The following is a 23,357-nucleotide window of genomic DNA, read 5'->3' on the forward strand; positions in this document are numbered from 1 at the left end:
TTTTTTCTCCTTTAACCAAGAAACATCTTCAGCAGACAAGCAGGATTTGTGGTTGAAGAAGTCTCAAGGGACACTCTCAGGAGATGTGCCAAATTTCCTGGTATTTACTTGCTCCATTTCCCAGCTTGTTGCAAGCTCTCTCTCACTTTCAGCCCTAGGCCTTGTTTACGCAGACATTTATAATTTTTACCTCTATTCACAGCTCAACTCTCCCGGTATTAGCAATTCTGGAATCACSATTGCTGCAAAGCTCTAATATTGTTTTTCCCTCTGAACACTCATGGCCCTGTCTATATAACCACACCAAACATTACTAGTTCTGCATATTTAAACCAGTCCTACTAACAGCCGAAAACCTGTCTGCAGGCAGAACTCCAGGCGACAGACTACCTTTCACAGCATTAAATCCTGCAGCTCCTCTTAGACTGAATTTCTGAATATTAGATATTATCTTAAGTAAATAAAGGATGATGCAGCTGAGCAGTCTCATCAGTGGCTAAGGGCTCTACTTTGCCTTCAGTGCTCCTTTATCACCAAATTCCAGACAAAAYGTTCTCAAGTTATTTTAACATCTAGAAAGAACAAAATCTCAAACTACTTCAACAAAGCTGAGCCCACCACAAACACAGATAAAATAAATTATTTTAACATCACTGTAGACTGTTGTTTTCATTAACTTTATACACTCCTATTTCCATTATATTGCAAAAGAAAACTAACTCTTGGGCTTTACAGCATACTTCTATACTGCATACATTTGTGCGACGACTCCCAGTTGGTTATGTAGGTTTATTTTCTAACTACATCTGGCCTGTTTCAGCTTCCAGGCACTTGCTGAGTTTGACTCATTCACAGACGATGAGAAGCTTTTCCTAATGTGGCCAGTGCAGCCCTGACATTCACACTTCTCTTTGATTCTCCACAGACTGACCTATCTGTGTYCCCCAGGGCCAAATCTGCAGTGCAGACACACACAGCATGCTAGAACGTGCCCAGGCCAGCAACCATTGCCTAAAAYGGCACCAAACTCACTCATCTGATGGCAAGTTTTCTCCAAACTGAGAGCTCTGTCTGAATCCCTTAAACTGATAAAACTGAAAAATCTTCAAGTTCCTCTAACATTCTCAAGTGAAATCAGGAATTAAAAGTAGCACAGTAAAAATACTAATTATTCCCTATAATATATTTAACTGTCTCACCAGAAAGAACAAGTTCCAGTTTAGGTTGAACTAGAACGTTGGGACTCGGCTTAGGACACATGTGCTCCCGCTGYTCGTTTGCTCGCTGTAAAGTTCACTGCAAAAGCAGCAGCTGCCTCTCAGTGCAGCCCAGTCCAGCCTCGTTACTGACAACAACAACAAACCCAGAAGGGACTGTGAAAGCAGCTAGGGACTCCTCTGGCACCTTTCAGGAAGTACTTTGYTCAGTGCCAATAGGACCAGAACATGTATTTCCTCCATGAACATCTTTGCTCTCCATGTGCTGGGAAAACTTAAGCTGCAGCAGTTGCTGCTGCATCTGCCTTCTGGAACCAACTGTTCTGGAGAGAGAGGGCTAGAACAACAACAAATTATTTCAGAGAAGCTCAATACAAAAAGGTAGGCGTTATGTAAGCACTTTACCATTGAGAGAGAGCAGCTATCTGTATTATATTTAAAGCCACAACTAATACATTTTCACTTCATATCCATCTAGTCRGCACAAAAGCAACAATATATTTACTACCACATACACACAAAATACGCACACTGGAGAAAGGTTCAAACTTTAAAATTGTATTTTATACTGTGTTTTTATAGTTTAAAAGATGTTCTCCTTTTATATGTGTGAGGTTAATTAGTTCCATTGGCAGGAATTATTCTTTTATAGTTCAAGTATTATTTCTAGCACTAATAATCATGTGGAAATTTGTTCCAATAGTTCATGAAATACTTAGCATATTATGATAGCAGTGAAGAGAAGACTAAGGTCATCTAATACATTCAATTTTCTGTATCGCRGTACTCAGCTAAACAGAAAAACAGAATATCCCTCTCAGAAACTCTGAGGAAAATGCTTTGAGAAGGTGGAATGAAAAGTATTTCCTGCTAATTGAAGTGGAATTTCCCAGCAGGGCTTTTGTGGGGATCCTAGTCCYGCCAGCCCTGCAGGCGGGAGCGGGGCCTCCCGGGGCTTCCTCACGCGCAGGGTCACGCGCTCCGGCCCGCACGGCGCCGGGCTCTCCCACACGCAGGCGGCGCATGCTGCTGCTGACGAGCTGTGGCAATAAACATCGCCAGGGCAGCGCAGAGAACCAGGGCAGGCACCACTGCCAACCACAGGATCTCTGCCTCTCTGACAAAACACACRTGTATGCTCAGCCACCCCTCTCAAAGTTGCAACGTTTAATGCAGGATTTCTCTGAACACATTAAAAGAAAAAAAGAAAGCAGCACATCACATTATAAAGTCACTTTTAAGGTTCTTCTCCACTCCTTTATCTTTTTGCAGCCCAAGGCTATAAAACTTCCTTTAATAATTTCACTAGGAAACTATTAAGCCTGAAAATGCAGGTCTAATGTGTGAATACCACATTGCCAGCTAAGAGCTGACTTCAGCCAAATCGGATGACCCCAAACTCCACAACAACTGAAAACTAACCAACAAGCCAACAAACCCACAGGGACCCTACAACATCATCAACAGATGACAATCAGTCAAACAGAAGCAGGTCTCCCTCTACCCCAGCTAGTGGAGGCTCAAGTGAATTCAYTTGGATATTCTCAATGTAAAAAGAGAACATGGTGCTGTGGTTGCTTCTGTTACATGTCACTGCAAGGTCTCAGAGGCACAGTTAAATGCTCCAAGGACAATGCATGTTGTGACATTCACATTGCCAGAAGCCCTCTGCAAGTCAGCACCAGAAGTTTTCTAATATCTTAATCACCTGATTTTTCCCCCAAAAGAGTTGATATTCATTAACAGAGCTGATACTCACACTGATAAGAACTGATTTAAAATCAAAGAAAAATAAAACAAAACAAAAACAATATCCAAATGAAGGAATTTCGTCCATGTTATCATACTCCGCTATTTTTTCTTTTATGGAAGGAAAGCTCTTTAAATCTAAGGCCCACCTTTTGGCAAAATATCCTAGAATATTTTTAACAGCTATGTCTTAAAATAATTTCAGTTCAATTGGCAAAGAAAATTATTTGCTTTGAATCTCTGAATACAGTAATCCTGGAACTCAGAATTTCCTATAAATGTACCTGGGAAGCCAGCCTCCATTCATGAGAACAAAAGAAGTGTGGTCATGAAGTGGTGCAGAGCTATTAAATTAGGCAGCAACTAAAACTGGTACCAGAACTGAGAAATCCAGAAATACATCAAATATTAGCAGATTTACACATCACCTGCTCTTACCTCCCTAAATATCTCCTACAGACTGCGCTGGGGCTGAACTCTGGGTCCCTCAGAGTGCAGATTCCTGCACAGCAGCTCTGCCCCTGTAGGCTTCATTCTGCTCTCAAAATTGCATTCTCTCTTATTGGTACAATACTTGYGGACATGTCCTAGTATATGGCACATATTCCTCTTAAAAATCAAGTAGTTTCATCAAACTATGTCCTGTATTCACTTTGGTGAACATTATGTGAATACTGACTGGCATCATTTGGCCCATACCCTTTTTCTTACTAATTGCAATTTGCTTCCAAAATAGACCCACTGAATTTGCTTTCCCAGCACAATCATTTTTTTCTGGTTCTCCCTTTAGTACCTTAACAAAATTATGCTGAACTTAGCTGCTGATCTTCAATATTCAAGGTAATTGTTAGATAATAAAGTGTTTTAAATGATCTATCAACTGGGAATAAGTGTCAGCCAACAGACTTTTTTATTTCCTGCAACACAAAGCCCCTGTTTCTATATCATGTATTTATCGAAGTTAGTCTTTTCATCTACTCATSTTTCTAACACCTAATTTTTTTTTCTACTCATCTGTCTAAGCAACTAATGGAAGATACTAAAGACTGGCATCTCAGATGACTCTCACTGTGCTGCTTTTCTTTGTGTCACAGAACTCTAACATCCTATGGTTTATTGATGGATATTAATTTTAAGCTAGTTTTATGTTTCCTATTTCTCAAAAGATAAAAATGATGCTGCAGAAATCAAAGGTTCTGTAGACGCACAATATGTGGGAAAAATGAGCCTTGAAACTTGCTTWCCAGTGGCTTGGGAATGATATTCCTTTCTCAAATTCTTTATGGAACCAATAGCTTCTTGTCCTTTCTGCTTCACCTCGACATAGCTTGAAAAATACCTATTTCCAATTTCTTAAAAAATAAACCGAACAAACCCAATCCTGCATTATTCCCAAGGAAAATGGGGAGTAGTAACCTGAGCAACATCCCCACTCTAAAAGGCAGCACATAGGTCAGTTTTAATGAGCAACTCTGGGTGACTTTCCACACACACCGCACGAACTGGGCGCTCCTGCGCTCGTSCTCCCCGTCGTCATCTCCATGTTTAACCGTTTTTATAACAGGGCTGACTTCTGCCCACCGCACCGAGTATCTCCACATGGCAGAGCCTCTCAGCTGCCTCGTTAGCTCTGAATCGGCGTGTGCCTTTGCATTTCACAGGACTCTAGCCTCTAGCATTTCTTATGCTGCATTTTAGACAGCCTCTGGCCAAAAACTTTGTAAAACGTTATGTTGAAATTACTTTCCTGACAACGTACAAGTCAATTATAATGTAATTAAAAGATATACTAATCTATTCCCTTGTTTAGCAATAGTATCTTGGCCAAGATCATCCTCTGCATACTTTTATGTTATCTGTGATTTTCTTTTGCTATAAACTGCAATCTACTGGCCAAAGCACCTGTTCTTCTGTGAAAGAYGCAGCAATTACAGTATCTGTAAAATGAAAGTGGTACAAGCTATTTTGACTCTGGAATCTCCACTTAGCAGTACTTGACTCCCAGGGCATTTGCGTAAGTGTTGTTGGGCTGGGAAGCTCTGGGAAAAACCTGACCTGGAGGGCTACACTCCCCATGGACTGCTCTCCATCCCAGTCAATTCATGGCCTTCAGCTTGTGCTTCTCACAATCCTCTGCTAAAGAAAGAGTGAAATTCCCCGAATTCATTCTTTACTTTATTACTTTCCTGTCCTGTTTTCCTCTTTCCTGCCATCTCTGTCTTTGCCACCTCTGCACAGCCCAGCCAGACCCTTCTGTTCTTTTCCACCACTCTCCAAAACCATCAGAAACAGAAAGACAGCGATTACAGCGGGTAAATAGGATAGGACTGAGGGACGGGGACAGCGGCCACCCCCAAACCTGGACCTTCCTGCACCCCTGAGGACAGCGGCTGCCACTTATGCAATAAGCAGAGCCCATCAGTTTGGTGCAACATTAGAAGGATGCTAAATATTCATTAAGTTCTCACTGCACAGCCTACCCCTATCATCTGGGTGACAGCAGCACTAATGGTTTGAGCAGCCCTACATTCCTCTGTGCATTTGCAATTCAACACGCTGCCCAGAGCAACATGTTGAATCCTAAAAGTAAAATAAAGCTTACACAACAGTAACAAGCAATGCTCAAGTGAACTATCCTATGCTCTTGATCATTTTAAAATATTGGTACTGTTGCTATGTAGTGTCGATTCGATAAGGTAAATAAACAAGCCTCAGAAAACAAAAAGGTCCCTCGGCTACAACAGTTGACCACAAATAGTATTCAAAAGTGATTTCTCTGCAAACATTGCAATGTGTCCCCTACATGASTGTCTAAGAAAGCCTGTTAGAACAGCAACCTTGCAGGCTAAGCAAGGATGGAGAGTTGTGAGATACATACCCTTCTTCAGCACCATCTTCCTTCTGTGACCAAGTGCCCTACTTTACTCAAACTTCAGCTACTTTATCTTTAAAACAGGCATAATGTATGCCCACAACAATGCTACAAAGCTAAACTGTCTCATATTTACCAGGACATGAAGAAGATGCATGGATGGAAGACTGTATTCTAATGAGAGACATGTTGAGAAAGCAAGACCAAATCAACAAATGYTGTCTGTATTCTTGCTTATATTTCAATCAGGTTTTATTTGGGCTAGAAAAGTAGGTCAAAATGCTAAAAAATAGTTATTGGTGGGAGAAAAATCAATCCTTCTCATTAGGTATGTACACACAATCTCCTTTTTTCAAGTCAGCACCTTTATCAGGTGGTCAGCAGGCTAACTAGGGATTCTTTAGAAGCAAGCTTGAACACAGCATTTCTTCTCAACCTGCTCCTTAACTAGCAAAAAGGAAGAATTAATTTGGCAAGCAATTGACTCTTTGCTCAGAACACCCCAGGGGAAAATCTTAATTGCAGAAGGCTCATCTTCTTCTGGGACATGCTACAGTGGGGGGTGGTTGCCTTTCCAATGTCTTCTGGGCAGATCAAGATGCAAAGCTCAGATGCTTATCTTGTTCCCAGCATCTGCTYTGCAGTGTGAGGCAGAACTCTGGCTGGAGGCAGGTACTCCTCCTGCATCCTCCCCACGCACAGAGTAATTACTTTCTCTTCACTAATTAGTCGCAGCGCATGCATGCACACACGTAAGTCAAGCCATCCACTGCAATACAGCAGTTCTGACGTGGAAGCAGTACTAGCCTGGGTTTGCAAAGCCAACAGCCCACTACGACCACGAGCAGGAGCATGAGGAGCAGGAGCTCTTGGCAAGCAGACCTAGGGGGCTAAGCTCTCCCTGCAAGCTCCCGGGCTGCGCGTGCGCCAGCTGCAAAGCCCAGTACTGTGCTGCTGGTGTCACAAATGAACACACCAGCAGAAACAAGGTAATGATGGTGATATATTAAGGCTGCACCAATGTTAATGAAGCATTACCATCAATTTAAACTGGCAGTGTGGCTGATTTATAAGCTAATACATAAGCAAGTACAGCGCAGCAGATGCTTAGAAAAACAAGCACGTGAACCAGGCATGACAGCTATAAAAGGTTTATTAAGGGAGGATTTCTGGGAGTTCTTTCTCATGGGATAGTGATATTTTAACATCCTCCCCTGAACATGAACAGGGATAACAAACTGTAAACTTGTCTCGTTATTCTGTGCTCTGTGCTTTGACAGAAATAATCAGTGAATTTCATTCACAAGAATTCATTTAATTCATACCTCTGATCGCAGTCTGCTAGGGAAAATGGTCACTTACAAGTAACTTCAGAGAAAATAATCAGAGGGATGATTCTAGTATATAATAATTAAATCCATCATCATTCAACCCAACTAATCAAAATTCTTGAAAGAAATATGCCAGCATACTATCTGGCAATCTATGACAAAATAAGAAAAAAAAATGTCACCTAAGGCTGATAAACTCCATTATGCAAACTGAAGAAAATTAAATGCTAACCTATAAACATTTCACTAGGTGAAAGGAATATACAGTTGGCATTTAAATTAAAAGCTCTAGTCTGCACACATCTSTCTCTTTGTTTCCTTTAAAAAGGGCATTTTTCCATCAAAAACGTTTCAGCATTATCTGATTAATACAGGTGGTGGTTTTAGATACCATACTATAGACTCCATCATGACACTTAAATCTATTGGCTCATTAAGATAGTAAAGTTGTCAAACCCATCAGACATCAAATCCTGTTGGGGTCAATTAAGCTGGGCAAAATAATTTTTAATGTGCCCTGTGTTTTTCAATTAGAAGCTTTATGACTACAAGTGCCTATAATGCATAATATGAAAAACAGAGTGTTTCTGAAGTTACGTGTTTGTCGCAGCCCGTCCATGGCTGGCTGTGACAGCCACGGCCCTCGACACGTACAAAGGTGCCGGGGTCCCCTCAACCTCCTACCTTGGCTCCATCCACGCTGATTATCCGGTAGCTGTTTCTCGTGCTGTCATAGAAGTAGGAAACAGTTACGGCCTGCTTGCTTGCGGGGACCCAGTTCTTCTTTGTGCTGGGGTCGATTTGGAAGACGTGGGCTCTGGTGGTGAAGATGGGCTGCTCTCTGGAATAGGGAGGGACAGGAGAAATGCAGGCGTGAGTCCCTGGGAGATGAAGGGTCGGTCCCAGAGGCTCCGGCTGAGCTGGCACAGCCAAGCGAGGCACCCAACCTCATGAGGAGAAGGATGCCAGCAACCTCAGCCTCATGCACTGACACCCACTGTGCCCCAAGTCATTGCCAGAGCCAGGACACAAGGCCAGTTTTTCTCCCCATGTTGTATTAGTTGGTTGCCCCCCCCCTTTTTTTTTTTTTTGCTCAAAATTGATAATACTTATTTCAAGGAAAGGACAGTCAAATGCTTCTTTTCCCAGTGGAAAAAGAAAAAAAAAAAATTGCTAAAAACAAAAACAGACCCCACATGTRTAAGTTTGCTCCTACTGGTCACTAACACAAGTCACTACTTAAGAGCCAGAACCCCTCCGTGGATTCTCCAACTTTAAGCAGAGTAAACAGTATAATTATGGAAATATTGAAACCTCTCTCGTCAGAATCAAACTCTCCTATGCATGAAAACTTCACCAGATGCAAAAGCAGTTCATCATCTTGGGAAATGAGGGGGAAAAAATACATGTAAACCCCTAAATTTCAATGCAATAGGCAGTATTGGTGGGTGAAATACTGCCTCTGACATCCCCCTCCTTTAACTTTATCAAACTGCAGCAAGAATTTTTCAGTCATGGTGAAGGATTTTGGTTTTAACTTATGCATGTGGCAATGCAAGCTGCATGTAAGAGTGGAGAAGCGCAGGACCAGAAGAACAAATGTGATGCAAAGCAAGTCATCTAGGCCCAAGATCAGAATGGAGACTGATTTAAAGGCCCTAAAATTTAAAATTAAATCCACTGCAAATTACATCTTTATTCCAGGTTTAGAAGTAGAAGTGACCAGCAAGTYGAGATTATGGTGTTTATAACTATATTTTTGTGCTTTTAGTTCTTAAAAGCCACTGTAAACAATGTTGTATATTAAGTGTATCATTCAGCATATTCTTACCATGTACAAAATATTATATCAATAGTTCAACTTGACAGAATTATGACTGGCTTCAAAAATAACTGCATTACAATGGAGTCCATCATTAACTCCCAAAATATTACCATACGCAAACTGAAAAAGGCCACCTTGCAGAACGGTGCACAAAATAAAAAGGAAGAGCTAGGTGAAAGCCTAAAAATCCCGCTCATCCACTACTCTTTTCCCTTCGTATAAATATTCTCTTCTATTATTCTCAGTCCTGGAATTTTGGAATTATGCTGTTATTAATGTTTCTAAAATCTTCAACTCCTACTTTATCCATCTCTGTGTTTTTAGAACATAACTTCAGGGACTGTATATGGAAAGGGTATATAAAACCAAGCACAATTTTAAATGTTAAATGCTGCTATATTACAAGTAATTAAAAAGCAATCATACTAAAAAAATATTAAAATCAAGGAGACTAAATTTCTAGTTTTAAATAGATGAAACAATCTACCTGTGGGATTAGTTGAGGAAAGATGGTGGGATCTTGCCAAGCCCAATAATTTTGAAACCTCAGAATCACAGAACGATCGAGGTTGGAAAGGACCTCTGGAGATCATCTCTGCCAAGCCTGCTCAAGCAGGGCCACCTACAGCCCTTTGCACTGGTACCAGGGACACCTTTTTCAGTTGGAAAAAAAATAAAGTAGGCCCTTGTGTCTTTTTTTTCCCTTTCTCCCTCAATATTTCAATCATACATTACACAGGATTAGCAGTGTAAAGCCCATGAAGGTCACATTTTTACAAAGCAAATAAAAGCTACTGAACTTTCTGCTCCTCTTACTACAAAATGCATGGAAGTGTCAGCGGAGTGACAGCGGTTTGCCTGCAATAGGGAATGCAGGGTAGCTTTCCCCAGGCTACTATAAAATTGTGGCATTCAATCTTCAAATTGAAACACTTTCGATGATATACTTTTACCACATTTACTATGTGCTAACAGACATTCAAATTGAGATTATTACTCACTTGCAAATTTTGACATTAAAGAAGGCATTTCACTATGAGGGGAACTACTTATTTTCCAGGACTTATCTCCTTTTTGCTTTTTCAGAGATATAGCCAGTTTCACATTAAAAAACAAAACAAACAAATAAAAAACCCCACAGCGTTACTAACTTGAAATTCTTGTAGCACAGCCTGTGTTATTTGATGTCTGAGCTCCTGTAATCTGGTCATTACGTGAAAGTGTCAGTTTTACTAGGGAAGCAGGGAGTATTATCATTTCCAGCTACCAGACCTGTGGAAGCTGTAGATCAGAAGACAGAGAGAATTTATGAATGTCTAAAATCTCATAAATTTTAACCAAAGTTGTTAATGATTGATTAAATACATTTCTCTTAAAAAAAATAATTCTGTTTTAAAGTCAATTTGACAGTAACATCCAATGTTTAAAGTAAAACTACTGGAAATCCAGCAAATTGAGACCTAAACTATAGTAAACAGTTTTACTTCTCAGTTTAATAATGCAGATTGAGACAGTGAGTTTTGGCAGTGACAGGCACTTCTGTGACCAGCACATTTTATAAATACAGTTACAATTTTCAAGTCATGACTTTGTGCATTTTAGCTAACATCTAACTCCCATCCTCATGTCATTTGAGACATATTTCCAGTAAAAAGAAATCATTCTATGTTAATTAAGAAATATGTCGCTAACCTTTTCCTAAGGATTAAAAGCTAATGAGCTACATCCACAGCTGTGCAAGATACATTATCACTTTCTGATTAATATATAACTGTTCCAAATTTTACAAGCATATAACTAGCTGCACTGCAAACCACATGTTTTACGTTGCTATTCCTAATCAACAGCAACAGGCCTTATGAAAAGTTCAAATTATTTAATTCCTTGTTTAGTATTTGAATCACGAACATAACCAGYGATTTCAATCACTTGAGCTGTAAGCAATCTTTGCAGAGTTTAAGCCAGCATGGCAACATCCCCAGGCTTTGGGATCTTCGGGGCTCCTGAAGCCAGGGCTAGGAAAGCTGCAGCCTGGGAGTGCCTGGGATGAGGCTACGCCTTGGGAGCAGCACGCAGCTGCCTGCTGCTTGGGAACGAGCCCCAGATATGGGAACGCTCATGGATTTGAGCATTTCCTGGCAGTAAGTGCAATGCTGCGAGTCAAGCACCTGCTGGCAGGTAAGGACCTGGGTTCACTTGAATACACCAAGCGCTAAAGGACCTTGGGTGGCCGCCCTCCTGGGTGAGCAATGAATAAAAAGAACTAAGTAGCTCCTCTCCTTCTTGTAATACTAGAAACAATAGAGAAATTTGTAACAAAAATTCTCCATGGTAGGAAGGTGGAGAGAAAAAAATTATTTGCACATTTTGTGGGAAGTATCCAAATTATCATGGGTAACATCACACTAAAAGAACTCTCAGTTTTCGGAGGATTATTTGTGCTCTCTATGCTGACAATAGAGAGCTKTGCACTAACAGTCTAATTTGTCCATCTGAATAAAGATATTTTTTCAAAATATGTCCTCAGATAACTGACATTTGGTGCAGGCTGCACATGCCTCTAAACAGCACATCAGGGCAATTTTTGGAACATGGCACTTCCCGCTACAGGCCATCCTCATGCGCACACTGATATTCATCCTACCTGACAGCGCCAAAAAGATCTGCAGTGATTTGCTATAATAAGTATTAGATAATGAGGATTTCCCAAGAAAGAGAGGACTAGCACAGAATCCTATCTGTGACGTAGCCCTTCCCGTCACTGTAGCCGCTCTTCACGATGCAGAGATTTGTACTTGCTAAATGCAACATGATAAACTCAGTGTCAATAGCTATTTGGATCAAGCACAGCCGCACTGCAGCTCTATAAACAAAAAGAACAAGCCTCAAATGTGAACATTAGCCTAATTTGGAATGCCAGATGTATATACAGTAGTATAAAAATAAGCAACACTGCTAGGAAGGGAAGCGTTGTTTCTGTACTACCCAGTCCAGCAGCACACACACATCTCCCCGCACTGCCCTGATGGTCGTAGCAAGCCCTGCACACAACGCAGGTCCCAACACTGGCCCGAAAGCCATAAGGATCTTCTCAAGTCTCTGATTTCCAAGCAATACATGCCCAGCTCTAGAAGCTACGGGCACACAAGCAAGCCCAAGGCTCAGCTTTGGTCCCACACAAATCAGAGCAAGTGTGTCTTACAGCTTGAAGGCTACAAGCTGTGCAGCCACCTCTGCTTGGCTCGCAGAGGATACGGTCCAGATGCTCTCCCTGCAGCAAAGACCCCCACGAGAAGTGAGATTTTTCTTACATTTGAAATACTGGTCTGAGTGAAAATTCAGGCAAATAATGATTCCTAAAAGATGATCTGTAAAAAAACACCACTTCATCTATCCAATCGTCTGTTTAGACATAATCTCCAACTGAGAAACCCATGCCACTCTCCAAAGCCACCCAAACCACAGTAAAGACACATCTCTAATGAGGTACACAGCCTGCCCTGGGGAAAAACATCACACTTCATGTTATCACCACGGTAATTAGCACACTGGTAAAGTTTACCCACAAAAATGAATCTTCGCACAAAACAAAAGAGGTAACAACTATGTCTCAGTCTGTCAACTACATGTACGGAGGTTCTTGGTTTTGTATGAAATCCTTTCATTAGTGGCTGCACATCTCACGCCTGGAGCAGACAAAACCTGCACTTCGGTGCTGTGCTCATCATGAGGGAGGCACTCACGGTGTGCAGGGCTGCACCCGGCCGTGCAGGGACTCGGTGTGTGCCGTGGGTGAGCATGAGCCTCCGTGCTGGAGCCCAGAGCAGCAACGGCTGTTGAAGGTAAATAAGCAGAAGCTAGAGAGAGCTAGAGAGAAGTTTTTTTTTTTTTTTTTTTTTTTTTTTTTTTTTAAATCTCATTTTACACCTGAGACTCAGACAGCCCAAAATCTAAAAAGATTTGCATGTATTACACGAAAAAGCTGCTAGATTTTCTAGACGTTCCCTCCCACTGTCACATAGAGAGGCATGGGGCTGTGGAGTGAACTGCAAATCCCAGGTGTTCTACAGACAGGACTGCTGCAAGCCAGCGCCACGAAGAAGGCAGCTTGCTGCCTTCCCAAACTGGTAAGCGCTCATGAATCTGGGCCAGTCGGATTGCACCAGATCCAACAGGCAAGTCGGAGGGCCTGCCGCCAGCCTGCACTGTGATCAAAAGGGAAGAGCTTGTGGCAACTCGCAGGGCTGTAAAATTCATAGCGTGAGCGAAGCAGGTGGGAAATGGCTCCATTTTACACCTGAGGAAACTGCTGCGAAGAGCGGGACGGCATCCCGGTTGACAGAGCCAGCAGCAAGGCTGGGAATAAAATTTAACTGCCTCACTCTGCTGYTCTAGAGCCTTGCTGTCACTAACTGGGCAAGACAGTCTGATCTCAGACCTTCGGTTCTGGGAAGCTTTGAACTCCGCTGATTTAAAAGGCTAAGTCAACACTGCAATAGTCTCCATGCAATAAAAGAGGCCATTGTGAAAAATTAACAGTCTTCACAGACAAGAGGTGAGTTATCAGCAACTTTATCAGTTCTCCCACGTGATCTGGGGCAGCAGGAAGGGAGGCAGGAGCCAATCCCTGGGAAACACCCTCCTGCAGGCAGGACAGATCCAGCGGCTGCACCGCACTGCTCCGAATGCCCTCCTCGCTCTGTGCTCCGGGCCGGGCTGCAAGGCCGCCCTGCACCTCAGCCAAGCTGGATCGATTCCCGTTTGTCCTCAGATGGAAGCTGCCCTTTTCCCTCAGCTACTCCCAAAGCAGAAATTAGGTGGAAGGATGGAGAAGCAACCCTGAGCAAAGCAGGCCAGATGCAGGCCAGGGAGTTCAGGGACAGAAGGGAGGCCCCAGCAGCCGTCCCACACGAGGAACAGCCCAGAGCAACAGGCTGGGCTACCAGGGGCAGCTCCCCTTGATTTTTGCATTTTTCTGTCTGCAGAAAATGTTGCAGGGACCCCCTTTAACTGCATTTGTTAGGACTCCAATATCCAAATATTGCATTCTCAGGCACCTCTTTGTTGCACGATCAAATCACGGTTACTTCTCGGTGTAAAAAYAGGAGGGAAAGTGGGACAACTTTTGAAAAAAACTAGACTATTTGGACAGAGATTACATCATACCTAAAAAGGTTTAAAAAAAAAAAAAAAAGAGTTAAGGCTATTTTTAAAGTAAATTTTACTCAGTTTCAAAGTTCCTATTTGTGATTTTTCAGCTGCTGAAATTCTTGTGGGTTTTATATGCACATAGACATCCTCACTAGTGATTGCAAGGAGGCTGCCCATCCGCAGAGAGACTCTGAACTCAGAGCAGAGCTAATTAAGGGCAAGGTCATGCAATCTGTTCAAATAACCACAATGAGGATTCTCTGGTGCCCTATGTTATACTACATTTCATATCAACTCAACTGCAGAAATACACTACATACTTGCCATCTTTTTATCTCTTCATTTAAATGAATTATTATTTCAACAGACAGAATGTAATCAGCACAAGTGTTTCTCGCATTAGGAGGAAATGTAATTGTTCCACTCACTTCAAAACAAAAAAAAAGGAAAAAAGGAAAAAAAGATAAAAAAAAAAAAAAGAACTAGATGAAGAGAAACTTATTGTTAAAAGCACAGATGTTAATTAAATTCATTTTAGATTTTCCGCTGAGTCCAAAACAATAACTCCTCTGAACAAAAGCTCTCAGACTGAAAACCACTGTAACATCTGTAAGGTCTCACAACACCACTGTGCCTTTATGAAGTCAATGTATAAACTAAAAAGCTTAACTTGGGCTGTGAAAACGCTTGCACTTTACATCTTGAGCTACCTCCAGCAGCTTATTAACCTTTCAAGTCAAGCTATTCTATGAGTAAGACATACACGGGTGATAGGAACTGAAAGAATCCTGAATTAATATTTTATGGTTAAGATTATCTATCCAAGAAAGAAAAAAAAAGAAAAACAAACCAGGCTGACAATATGACAGATCACAAAGCAGAGATCATGGAACTTTGTTTTGAAGCATATATGTGTAAAACTGGTTGTGTAATTTTGATTATTTTAGAGACTCTCCTTTAGAAGGCTTTGAAAGAGGCTCCATGTATTTGCACTCAATAAATGTTTACACAGTGATAAATGCAAACACAACAACACTGAGGAAAAGAGATTATTGTGCTCAGGTTTGGCTCTCTTGCTAGGACAGATACACAGCTGAACAAATGAAGCTGTATCAGTGCATAAACGGACTCTCCAAAGCCTTCATATTTCTCTGGATAGCTTAAAAATAGTATTTTCTGGGTTTGCTTCAGTTCCAGTAGAGTTAATGCTTTTCACACAGCCTCCTCTGGCACAAAAGACAGAGGTACTGCTTGCACCATAATATTTCACTGCCAGATTTTCATTGCAAATTGAAAGTATAAATCTTGAACTAGATAGTGCTAGTTTGCAAGAAAGCCCAAAATCAGTCTCCCTATTTTGCTCCGATGCCCACACTTCCTTATCCCAACACAAACCCCTGACTGTTACCACTCACTTTTATTTTTTTCTCCTCCTCAGAAAAAGAGAAATTGGGGCGCAGGTTGTAGATTGGGGGTACACCACATTCCTCRAGCACCAAGTCCCTGTTCCTCGGGGCAGCATTTGCACAAGCAAGGTGGACAGGCCCATGGGTGCACTGAAGTCTTCATCGCTCACCCCTGAGATGCAAGGAGAGCCCAGGCTTTATGAGGGCAACACACAGCAGCTAACTCCAAAGAGAGCCCCAAAAAAATGTTTTCTGGAGGAAACTCTCCAAGAGGAGCAGCATCCCCAGGGGGAGCACCCTGGCCTGGCAGTGTCCAGATGTGGAACAGATCGGCAGCCCCCTGGGCAAACTTACCCTGTGAGCCCTCTCCATCCATCTCCTTGGTGGAGAATGTGCTGTTCTAGTGCTAGCACTGGGGAGAAATGGTCAACAAAGAGACARAAAGCGCAGACACAACCCTGGAAGAACATTATGCATTTTGCACTTGGAAAACATCGGGCGCATCCCTTCCTTAGCATGTTAGTTGAGTCTAGCTACTAGKTCAGTCCCATTATTATTGTAATTATTAATCCTTTATGTTGCAAAACACAGGTGATAGTCTGATGTTTCATGTGCCATTTGGTGTTTATTTTAAAAAACAGAGAGGTTATATTTTGGAGAAAAGCCCCCCAAAATTACTTGGATGCATCTTGTCTACAAACGTAAGATTAAAGATCATTCATGGGTGTTAGTGCATGTAAAATACACTACCACCACCAGGGCAATGTTTAGGATTTTCTTCCCCTCCAACGTGACAGGAATTTGAAAGCGAGATGAGGTTATCTGTGTGCAAACAGTCTGAAAAGTTGATTTTAATCAGTACATAATCAAAGCCTCACTATTATAAAATAGTATGATGAAACTCCCTTATTTCAGACAGATACCACAGAACTAAGCAGACTCTTGGAGGAGAGTACTTCTGTACATTAATCCATGCATGTAATTATTGATATGCTTGCCCATACCCTATTCAAATGCTCTCCCCGAGGCTTTTCTTCCACTTGCACTAAAACATAACAAAAAAGCCAATCAGCTCAGTTTAAAGAACGAGTTGCATAACTCTTTTTGATACCCTGCCTGCAGGATCCAGGATGGGATTCCTCTGTGCYAGCCGTCGGGAGGAAGCGCTCCGGTGTCCCTCACGCCCATGGCCCCGACGTGCCGAGACGCTGCCAAAACACCCGGGGGTTTTGCTAGAAAAACACCCTCACTTCTGAGAGGACGTGAACAAGGGCACTGGCAGCTGGTTCAGCACGGTGATGCGCCCCCTCAGTGAAACTTGAGAACATAAGAATTAAGGGCAATTAATGTACAAACCATTTACCCCATCGGGATTAGGCAGCTGCAAGTCAGGCCATGCCCACACTGGATTTCATGCTGAGAACAAGCCGGCTTGTGACACCACTGCCAAAGCAGCCTTGCTCTGCACTCTGTACCAGCTGAAATTGGAGGACCTGCAGAAAAGCCGATTTCTGTGTTCAGAGAACTTCAGCAGAATAATAGCGTCAACAACAACATTTTTGTTGCTGCTAGCACAGTCATGCAGCAATTCTCTAAGGAACTTGGAGACTCAGTTCTTRTGCCTGACATATTTACTAGCAAATAATAAGGTTACTGGAAGACAGATAGGTTTTTTTGGGTTCCAGTTAAAAATACAAAGGAAATTTTAAAAATTTTGGAGCTAACATTATTCAGTGATAATTTTAATCCTTAAAAATATAACACCATCTGTTGCCATCAGATCTATAGTGGGGATCTCAGAAYTGTATATTTATTTGCTAGCATAATAAGCTGTCAGCAATGCCAGTGCACAAGTGCAGGTCCCTCTGGCAATCTTCTCAGCTTCACAGAGAAAATTATTAAGCCTAAAAAACTTAGCCAATAGGTTTAAAGTGAGAAATGGAGTAATTGGAAGGAAAACAAAAAACAAAAAAACAAAAAACAAAAAACAAAAACCAGCAGCAATGATACAAAACAAACCCTGAAAACCTTCTAGCTCTGCAGCAAGTCTATACRTATTTGCAGGTAATACAGGCAGAAACATCCCAGAAATTCCTGAACCCCGTCTATTTCTGATCACCCAGATCTACTCCCTCTTCTCCAGAGCTCTCCACAACTCTGAGTACTAAACGGCAACACTTCCACAGGCCCAGGCTATGCAAGGGTGCTACGGGTCTACACAGCACAACCTTTTTCATGTAATGCAGGCTCCCTATGGCTTGCACTGCAAATAATGTGAGAGATGACATTTGTACGTTAGCAGAATCTCAAAAATTAGTCTGGGATGGCTGAAAACTGATAAAAACATCACACTTTTTATTACAGATCTGTGAGTTTAGCTGTAATCTGGGTAACATGCAAACCCAAATATAAAATTYAAGGGCTTTTTGGATATGTATTATCCATTACGAATATAACCCAAGTTTTAAAGAGGCTAATGATTCTAAGCAGCCAAGCTAAGACAGCCTCAAGGGACTAGATTCTCAGTAGCTTTCGAAAATCAGACCCCTTAGAGTGTCAGATCATTAGTAATTTAAAAATAAGAGGCCCTGACCTTATTTCAAAAAATGATTCATATACCCAAGTCATTTTATCATTCTTTTGAAGCCAAACAGGAAACCTWGGATGAATAAAATCTGCCTAAATGTATGATGCTAGTGATTACATTTTTATATTTCTAACATTTAGCTTTGTGTGCCTCATATGTTAATACAGCCCAGCAGTATTTTTTTCCTGTAACACACTGTCCTACTGATATTTCTTGATTGAAAGACTGCAAATAAATTTGGCTTTCTTGTACAAAATTAAAGGCTACTAGATGCAAAAATCCAAATTTACAAAGATTAAAGTATACCATTTCCTCCCTCTCATTTACACCAATGTAGACTTTTTTCCTCTTTCTGTCATGGGCTAAGGACCCAGCTCAATGATTTTTTTTTCCATCTCATTTATATATTGACTGTAATAAGACCAGACAGGTAGGCCTATAAAAGTTCTGATTCTATCAGCAACCAAAGTTACCAGACTGAGAACATTGTCACTTATGGATTGATAAATGGATTACATGGACTAATTGTAGTTCAGTGTCTCTGGACAGATGGCAAATCTTACAGCCATATGGTAATTATTTCCACTGCTCTGGAAGTATATTAACACTTACCAAAATGTTTGAAGCACTCAGATATCTAAAATAGCTTCCCTGTGACCCCAGATAAAAAGGACGAGCCTGGCTGTGCCGCCGCTGTGGAGCTGGCCTCTCCTTCCCAGCGTTCCCAGCCCGGGGAAGCTGCAGGGCCCCRGGGTGTCACGCTGCTATTGATGAAACCGGCTCTGCAGCTGGAGCACTGCAACACTGTGCGGCCACAGGATGACCTGCCTCCTTCTAGCTCCTCTGTGCTGCCCTTAGGTAGTCACCACTGAGCACTGCTTCATACTCCAGCTGCCCTGTGAGTTGCCAACACTGACACATTTATTTTCTTTTCTGATTTCCTCTCCAAATCTTTCTTCAGGCTTTGGTTTGAAAACCACTGAAATAATCTTCCTTTAATTTTTGAAATTTGAACGTAGCAAGCCCCGACTCCGGCGGAAGCACCAGAGGGGCCAAGGTGGGAGGAGGGACCCCTCGAGCAGGGCTGCCCCTGGCCTCGCTTCTGTCAGAAGGTGGGAGCCAGCAACCCAGAAAGACAGGAGAGACATGTAGCAGACTCAATTCCCCTTTGAGTTATTGCTTCCTTGTACCAAACAACTGTGAGCAACATCAGCTCTAAYCCAAACTCCACTTTTTCTGTTAGAACCATAAACAGCACGGATATTGTTTTAGCCATATTATCCATTTCATTTTTCAGTCTATTTCAGAGGAAAACAAAACAAACATGAACTTCTACATGGTTTAGAATTGCATTTAAGTGCTTGTCTTGTATCATGCTGCAATTTGCTTTGAATGCACTCTCATAGTGTGAGGCTCCTTGCTAGGGAAGGCAGATGCCGGCCTCACTGGCAGAGAAGTCGATGCATCAGTTTCCCCCTTTTATCCCAAGTAAATTATAGCAAGCTGAGAACTAGGATCTGCCCTCCTCACAGTCCCTGCAATCTAAAATTAGAGTCAATGTTAGTTTGCAGAATGGATAAACTACTCCSTCAGCTATGGAGAACAAGGTGCCAAGTGGTGAAAAATTCTTACTATGCTTTTTGCAAGTTCTCAGTTTAGCACCCTAAGAATCAAATTGACTTGACTTGTAAGGCCTCTGTTACAGATCTCTTTAAACAGTGCTCCTTTTTGGGCAGCTTCACTACCCTTGAAAGGCAGCAAGGAAATGTCTTTAATGGCCATTTCTCTCCACGACTCCCAGTGAGCAGCCTGAGTGCAGAGCGCTGCCCGGGCCCCAGGCTGCTGCCGGGAGGCACAAAGGGCCAAAAGGAGATGCAAAAAGATAAAGGGAAAGCTAGAAATTTCATTCCAAGGCACCAAACCTCCAAGTTAGGAGCATTTCTTAGAAATCTGTTACTCTTTCAGGACAGAACAGGCAACACAGAACCATACCGAAGTACTCCCCAGCACAAGTTAGAGGCCATTTGGTACAGGCGTTGATGAGCGTAACCTCCTCTCAGTACAACCCTGTCATTTATTGTGATTTAATAGTTACCTGGGAACTGCTGCAGATCACTGCAATGTTACTTTCATGGGAGATGCCTTTTAAGTCACACAATATTGCAGAGAACCSCTAAGGACAACAGTTCCAGTCACAAGATCAGAATGAAGAATCAGACAGTGAGTGCAAAGTGCATTAGGTGTCTTGATTCAGCTCCTAATTCAAACACTCTAACTTGATGCTTGAAATATAAAATTTTGGCAACTTCTCCCCTGTAGAATTTGATATGTTACTTCCTAAATTAGGTGGGAAAAGTTCTTGGGAATAGATCTAAACAATAGGCACGCAGGATTACTGCTCTCAGAAATTTAAAGTAGACCTTCTCTGTAGAGAAAAAAAGAGGTAACCACAGCTGCAGGAAAGGGTTTGGTGACAAACTTGGTGAAGGAGCTCAGCCCGGTTGAGCCCACTGTCCTCCCCAAAAAAGAGGACCTTTGTCGGGCATTCTGGAGAGAGTGACAACGGTTGTTGGGAGCATCATGGTGACTATGACCAGGCAGTCCTTGAAAGCTGATGTATCTGCCACATGATGCAACTTTGAAAGTCTCAGAAACCAGTTGCTCAGAAGCATCTGTGTCTAGGGAATGTCATTGAGGATCACAACATGAAGGAGGTTGTGAAAAAAAAAAAACCCGCAATTTTAAAGACATTTTTTATCCTTCAGATCTCTCAAAAGACAAAAAGTGGAAATTCATATTAAGCATAAAGAAGACATCTGTCTTCTCCAAAGCACGGAGGAAACTGGAAGCAGCACAGGGGAAAAAGAAAAAAAAAATCACTGAGAAAGAAAGAACTCATGCACACTTCTGGGTCTGACCAGGAGGCAGTAAATAGGCTCCCCATCCACCCTCCATTTTCCCAAATCAATAGCTCACTTTCTGGAACATGAAATCTGACCCTCGCTCCACAGCTATTGTGTTTATTTGTAACTGAGATAAGAGATTCAAGCTTCAAATTGGATTTCCTCAAATTTAGATGTAGTTTAGTGTCGAATCCCAGTTCTCAGTCAAAGTAGTTTCTGTTTGTTCATCTAGGAAAGAGATCATAAACCAAATTAGACCCTTTTTTATGTAACAGCACTTTCAGAAGATCCCTTAAAATACAAGTTGATAAATACCACCTTTATAAACAACAGGCAACAGAAAAACAGCTATCTCCTGTAATGGACYACATACAAATGACAGACACAAAACCAAGCAATTGTGAAAAGAGAGCTGTCATTCAGATATATGCTGTAAAGTTTCAAGMAACTAAATCCTGTATCGATTCATGGAAGAATAAATTTCTTCCTCTTCCAGTTGGAGGCCAGAGATTATTATGACAGGCATTAGATTATACGTGTACATAAATAGTGTCCAAAGATGCTCTTGTCTCCTCCTGGACAGCACTCACCTTCCCTGCCAGCACCCAGGGTCTTTGCAGCAGTGACCCGGCTGCCCGGGGAATCCTTCTGCTTCCCTCTTCCCAGCGGTCTGGGCCACACGGAGGTGGAAGAGGGAGGKGTGGCAGTTTGACCCCCTGCACATGGGCCATGCATGGGTAAATCCCAGTAGGAAATGGAGTGATGTCAAGGCAGAGACAGGGATGCAAATAATGCAGAAAAATCTGAACTCCAGAGGCACAAACACAAGGCTGCCATACTGCAGCCGTCCTCRCATATCCCTCTGGGGCACCTACTAGAACAGAGCCCCGGCCTCATCATTAGCCTTTGCCATCACTGAAAGACACAATTATAAGTTGTCAGATTGTCCTGTGCTCCCGTGTGCGCCTGGCAAAGAGCCTGGAGCCCCGCAGCAGCACTGGCCTGGCCTGGGGCCGGCTCGGGCTGCAGGCACCAGCCCCAGCCCCTCTCCGAGCATTTCCTCCTCTTCTCCAAATGCTCCYACTGACAGCTCCAATATCACAAAACGGATCACATGTTCCCACTTAAACAACTGCAGGGAGACATTTTAGATGCGTGCGACACATTTATAGTGGGAAGCCTGAACACAAAAGCACAATAAAACAGGGGAATGAAACAAAGGCAACAGCAAGGTGTTCCTGTAGCCGATTACAGAGCAATTCTCCAAAAGCAAAGAACTTGAGCCAGTCATTGCAACGTAATTAATGTGAAGGAGAGACAGCGTGCATCTTGCTGGAGAACCATTTTCCAAAGAAAAAACCAGCGCTAATGACACAACCTGTCCTTCTTCCAGGGATGAAGCAATCAATAAGGAACACGAAAGTAAGACATCCACACCTCCACATAATAAAATGGATGTTTCTTTTCAGAGCCCATGCAAGCCTTCGAGTTTACCTACATAACTTCTTCCAAGAGGGYGGTGCTCCATATCTGATGAGCACCTACTGCAAGTGCTAAGCAGAGGCAAACAAGTATTTGCTCAATGAGTGCCTGTACCTGTCATTTCACGGTCCACAAGGAAGGATTCTCAGTATAACTARGAGAAGTTTTAGGAAAATATATTGTACAAGAGAGCTGGTTTTTAAATATATTCCAAAGAGGCCTTTGCTCCCTTGCTACAGTGATGCTAAGCCTTGCTGCTAGGGATGCAATTGCAGGGTTTCTATTATTATAATGCAAATGATGACAGGAAACAGCACCTAGCAGCTCCAGAGAGCTTCTTCAGGCCCCTCAATGTGTAGGCAGGAGGGTGCAACTTCTACAGAAAATCTTTCTGAATTGCAGCAGCATTTGAGTCTCTATATCCTGTAGGCTGCAGTGAAAATTCCAGACAGAAATAAAACAGTTTATCACTTCAGAAATGCTCCCAATTYTGCATTTTGATTAGCTACGTCAAACAAATAAAATCAGACTAGGGTCTGGGGGAGGTAGCAAAGGAGGCCGAGTTAGCACTGGGGTGAGCACACTCTGCACAGCGAGCAGCAGTCACTGCTGCTCACACCTTCGCTGCCAGACCCTCGTCTCCTCGGTGTCAAATCTGCTCTCTCTCCTCCACCATACAGCCACAGTTGTTTTGCAGCTAAAGCTCCTCGTCTTGCCAGCCTTCAACATGAAACCCACAAATCCAATAACACCTACGCAGCAGAGCCTACTGCTCCCCTATGAGTCATTAGGCAGGCTGTCCTGCTTAGTGATGTCACCCAGCAATATCAATTA

The 23,357-nt window shown here is 42.3% G+C and overlaps 1 protein-coding gene across 1 annotated transcript in view; it reads right to left on the bottom strand.

Moving 5' to 3' along the window:
- Positions 1-23,357, bottom strand: part of HOMER2 (homer scaffold protein 2) — a 57,704-nt gene that overhangs the window by 26,964 nt on the left and 7,383 nt on the right. The window contains exon 2 of the mRNA XM_026045747.1: positions 7,854-8,010. Within this exon, the coding sequence (XP_025901532.1) occupies positions 7,854-8,010 (157 nt within the window). The remainder of the gene's footprint in view (positions 1-7,853; positions 8,011-23,357) is intronic.

Source organism: Nothoprocta perdicaria, unplaced genomic scaffold (assembly GCF_003342845.1).
Source record: "Nothoprocta perdicaria isolate Ctin4 unplaced genomic scaffold, notPer1 scaffold_41, whole genome shotgun sequence".
NCBI classification, from domain to species: Eukaryota; Metazoa; Chordata; class Aves; order Tinamiformes; family Tinamidae; genus Nothoprocta; species Nothoprocta perdicaria.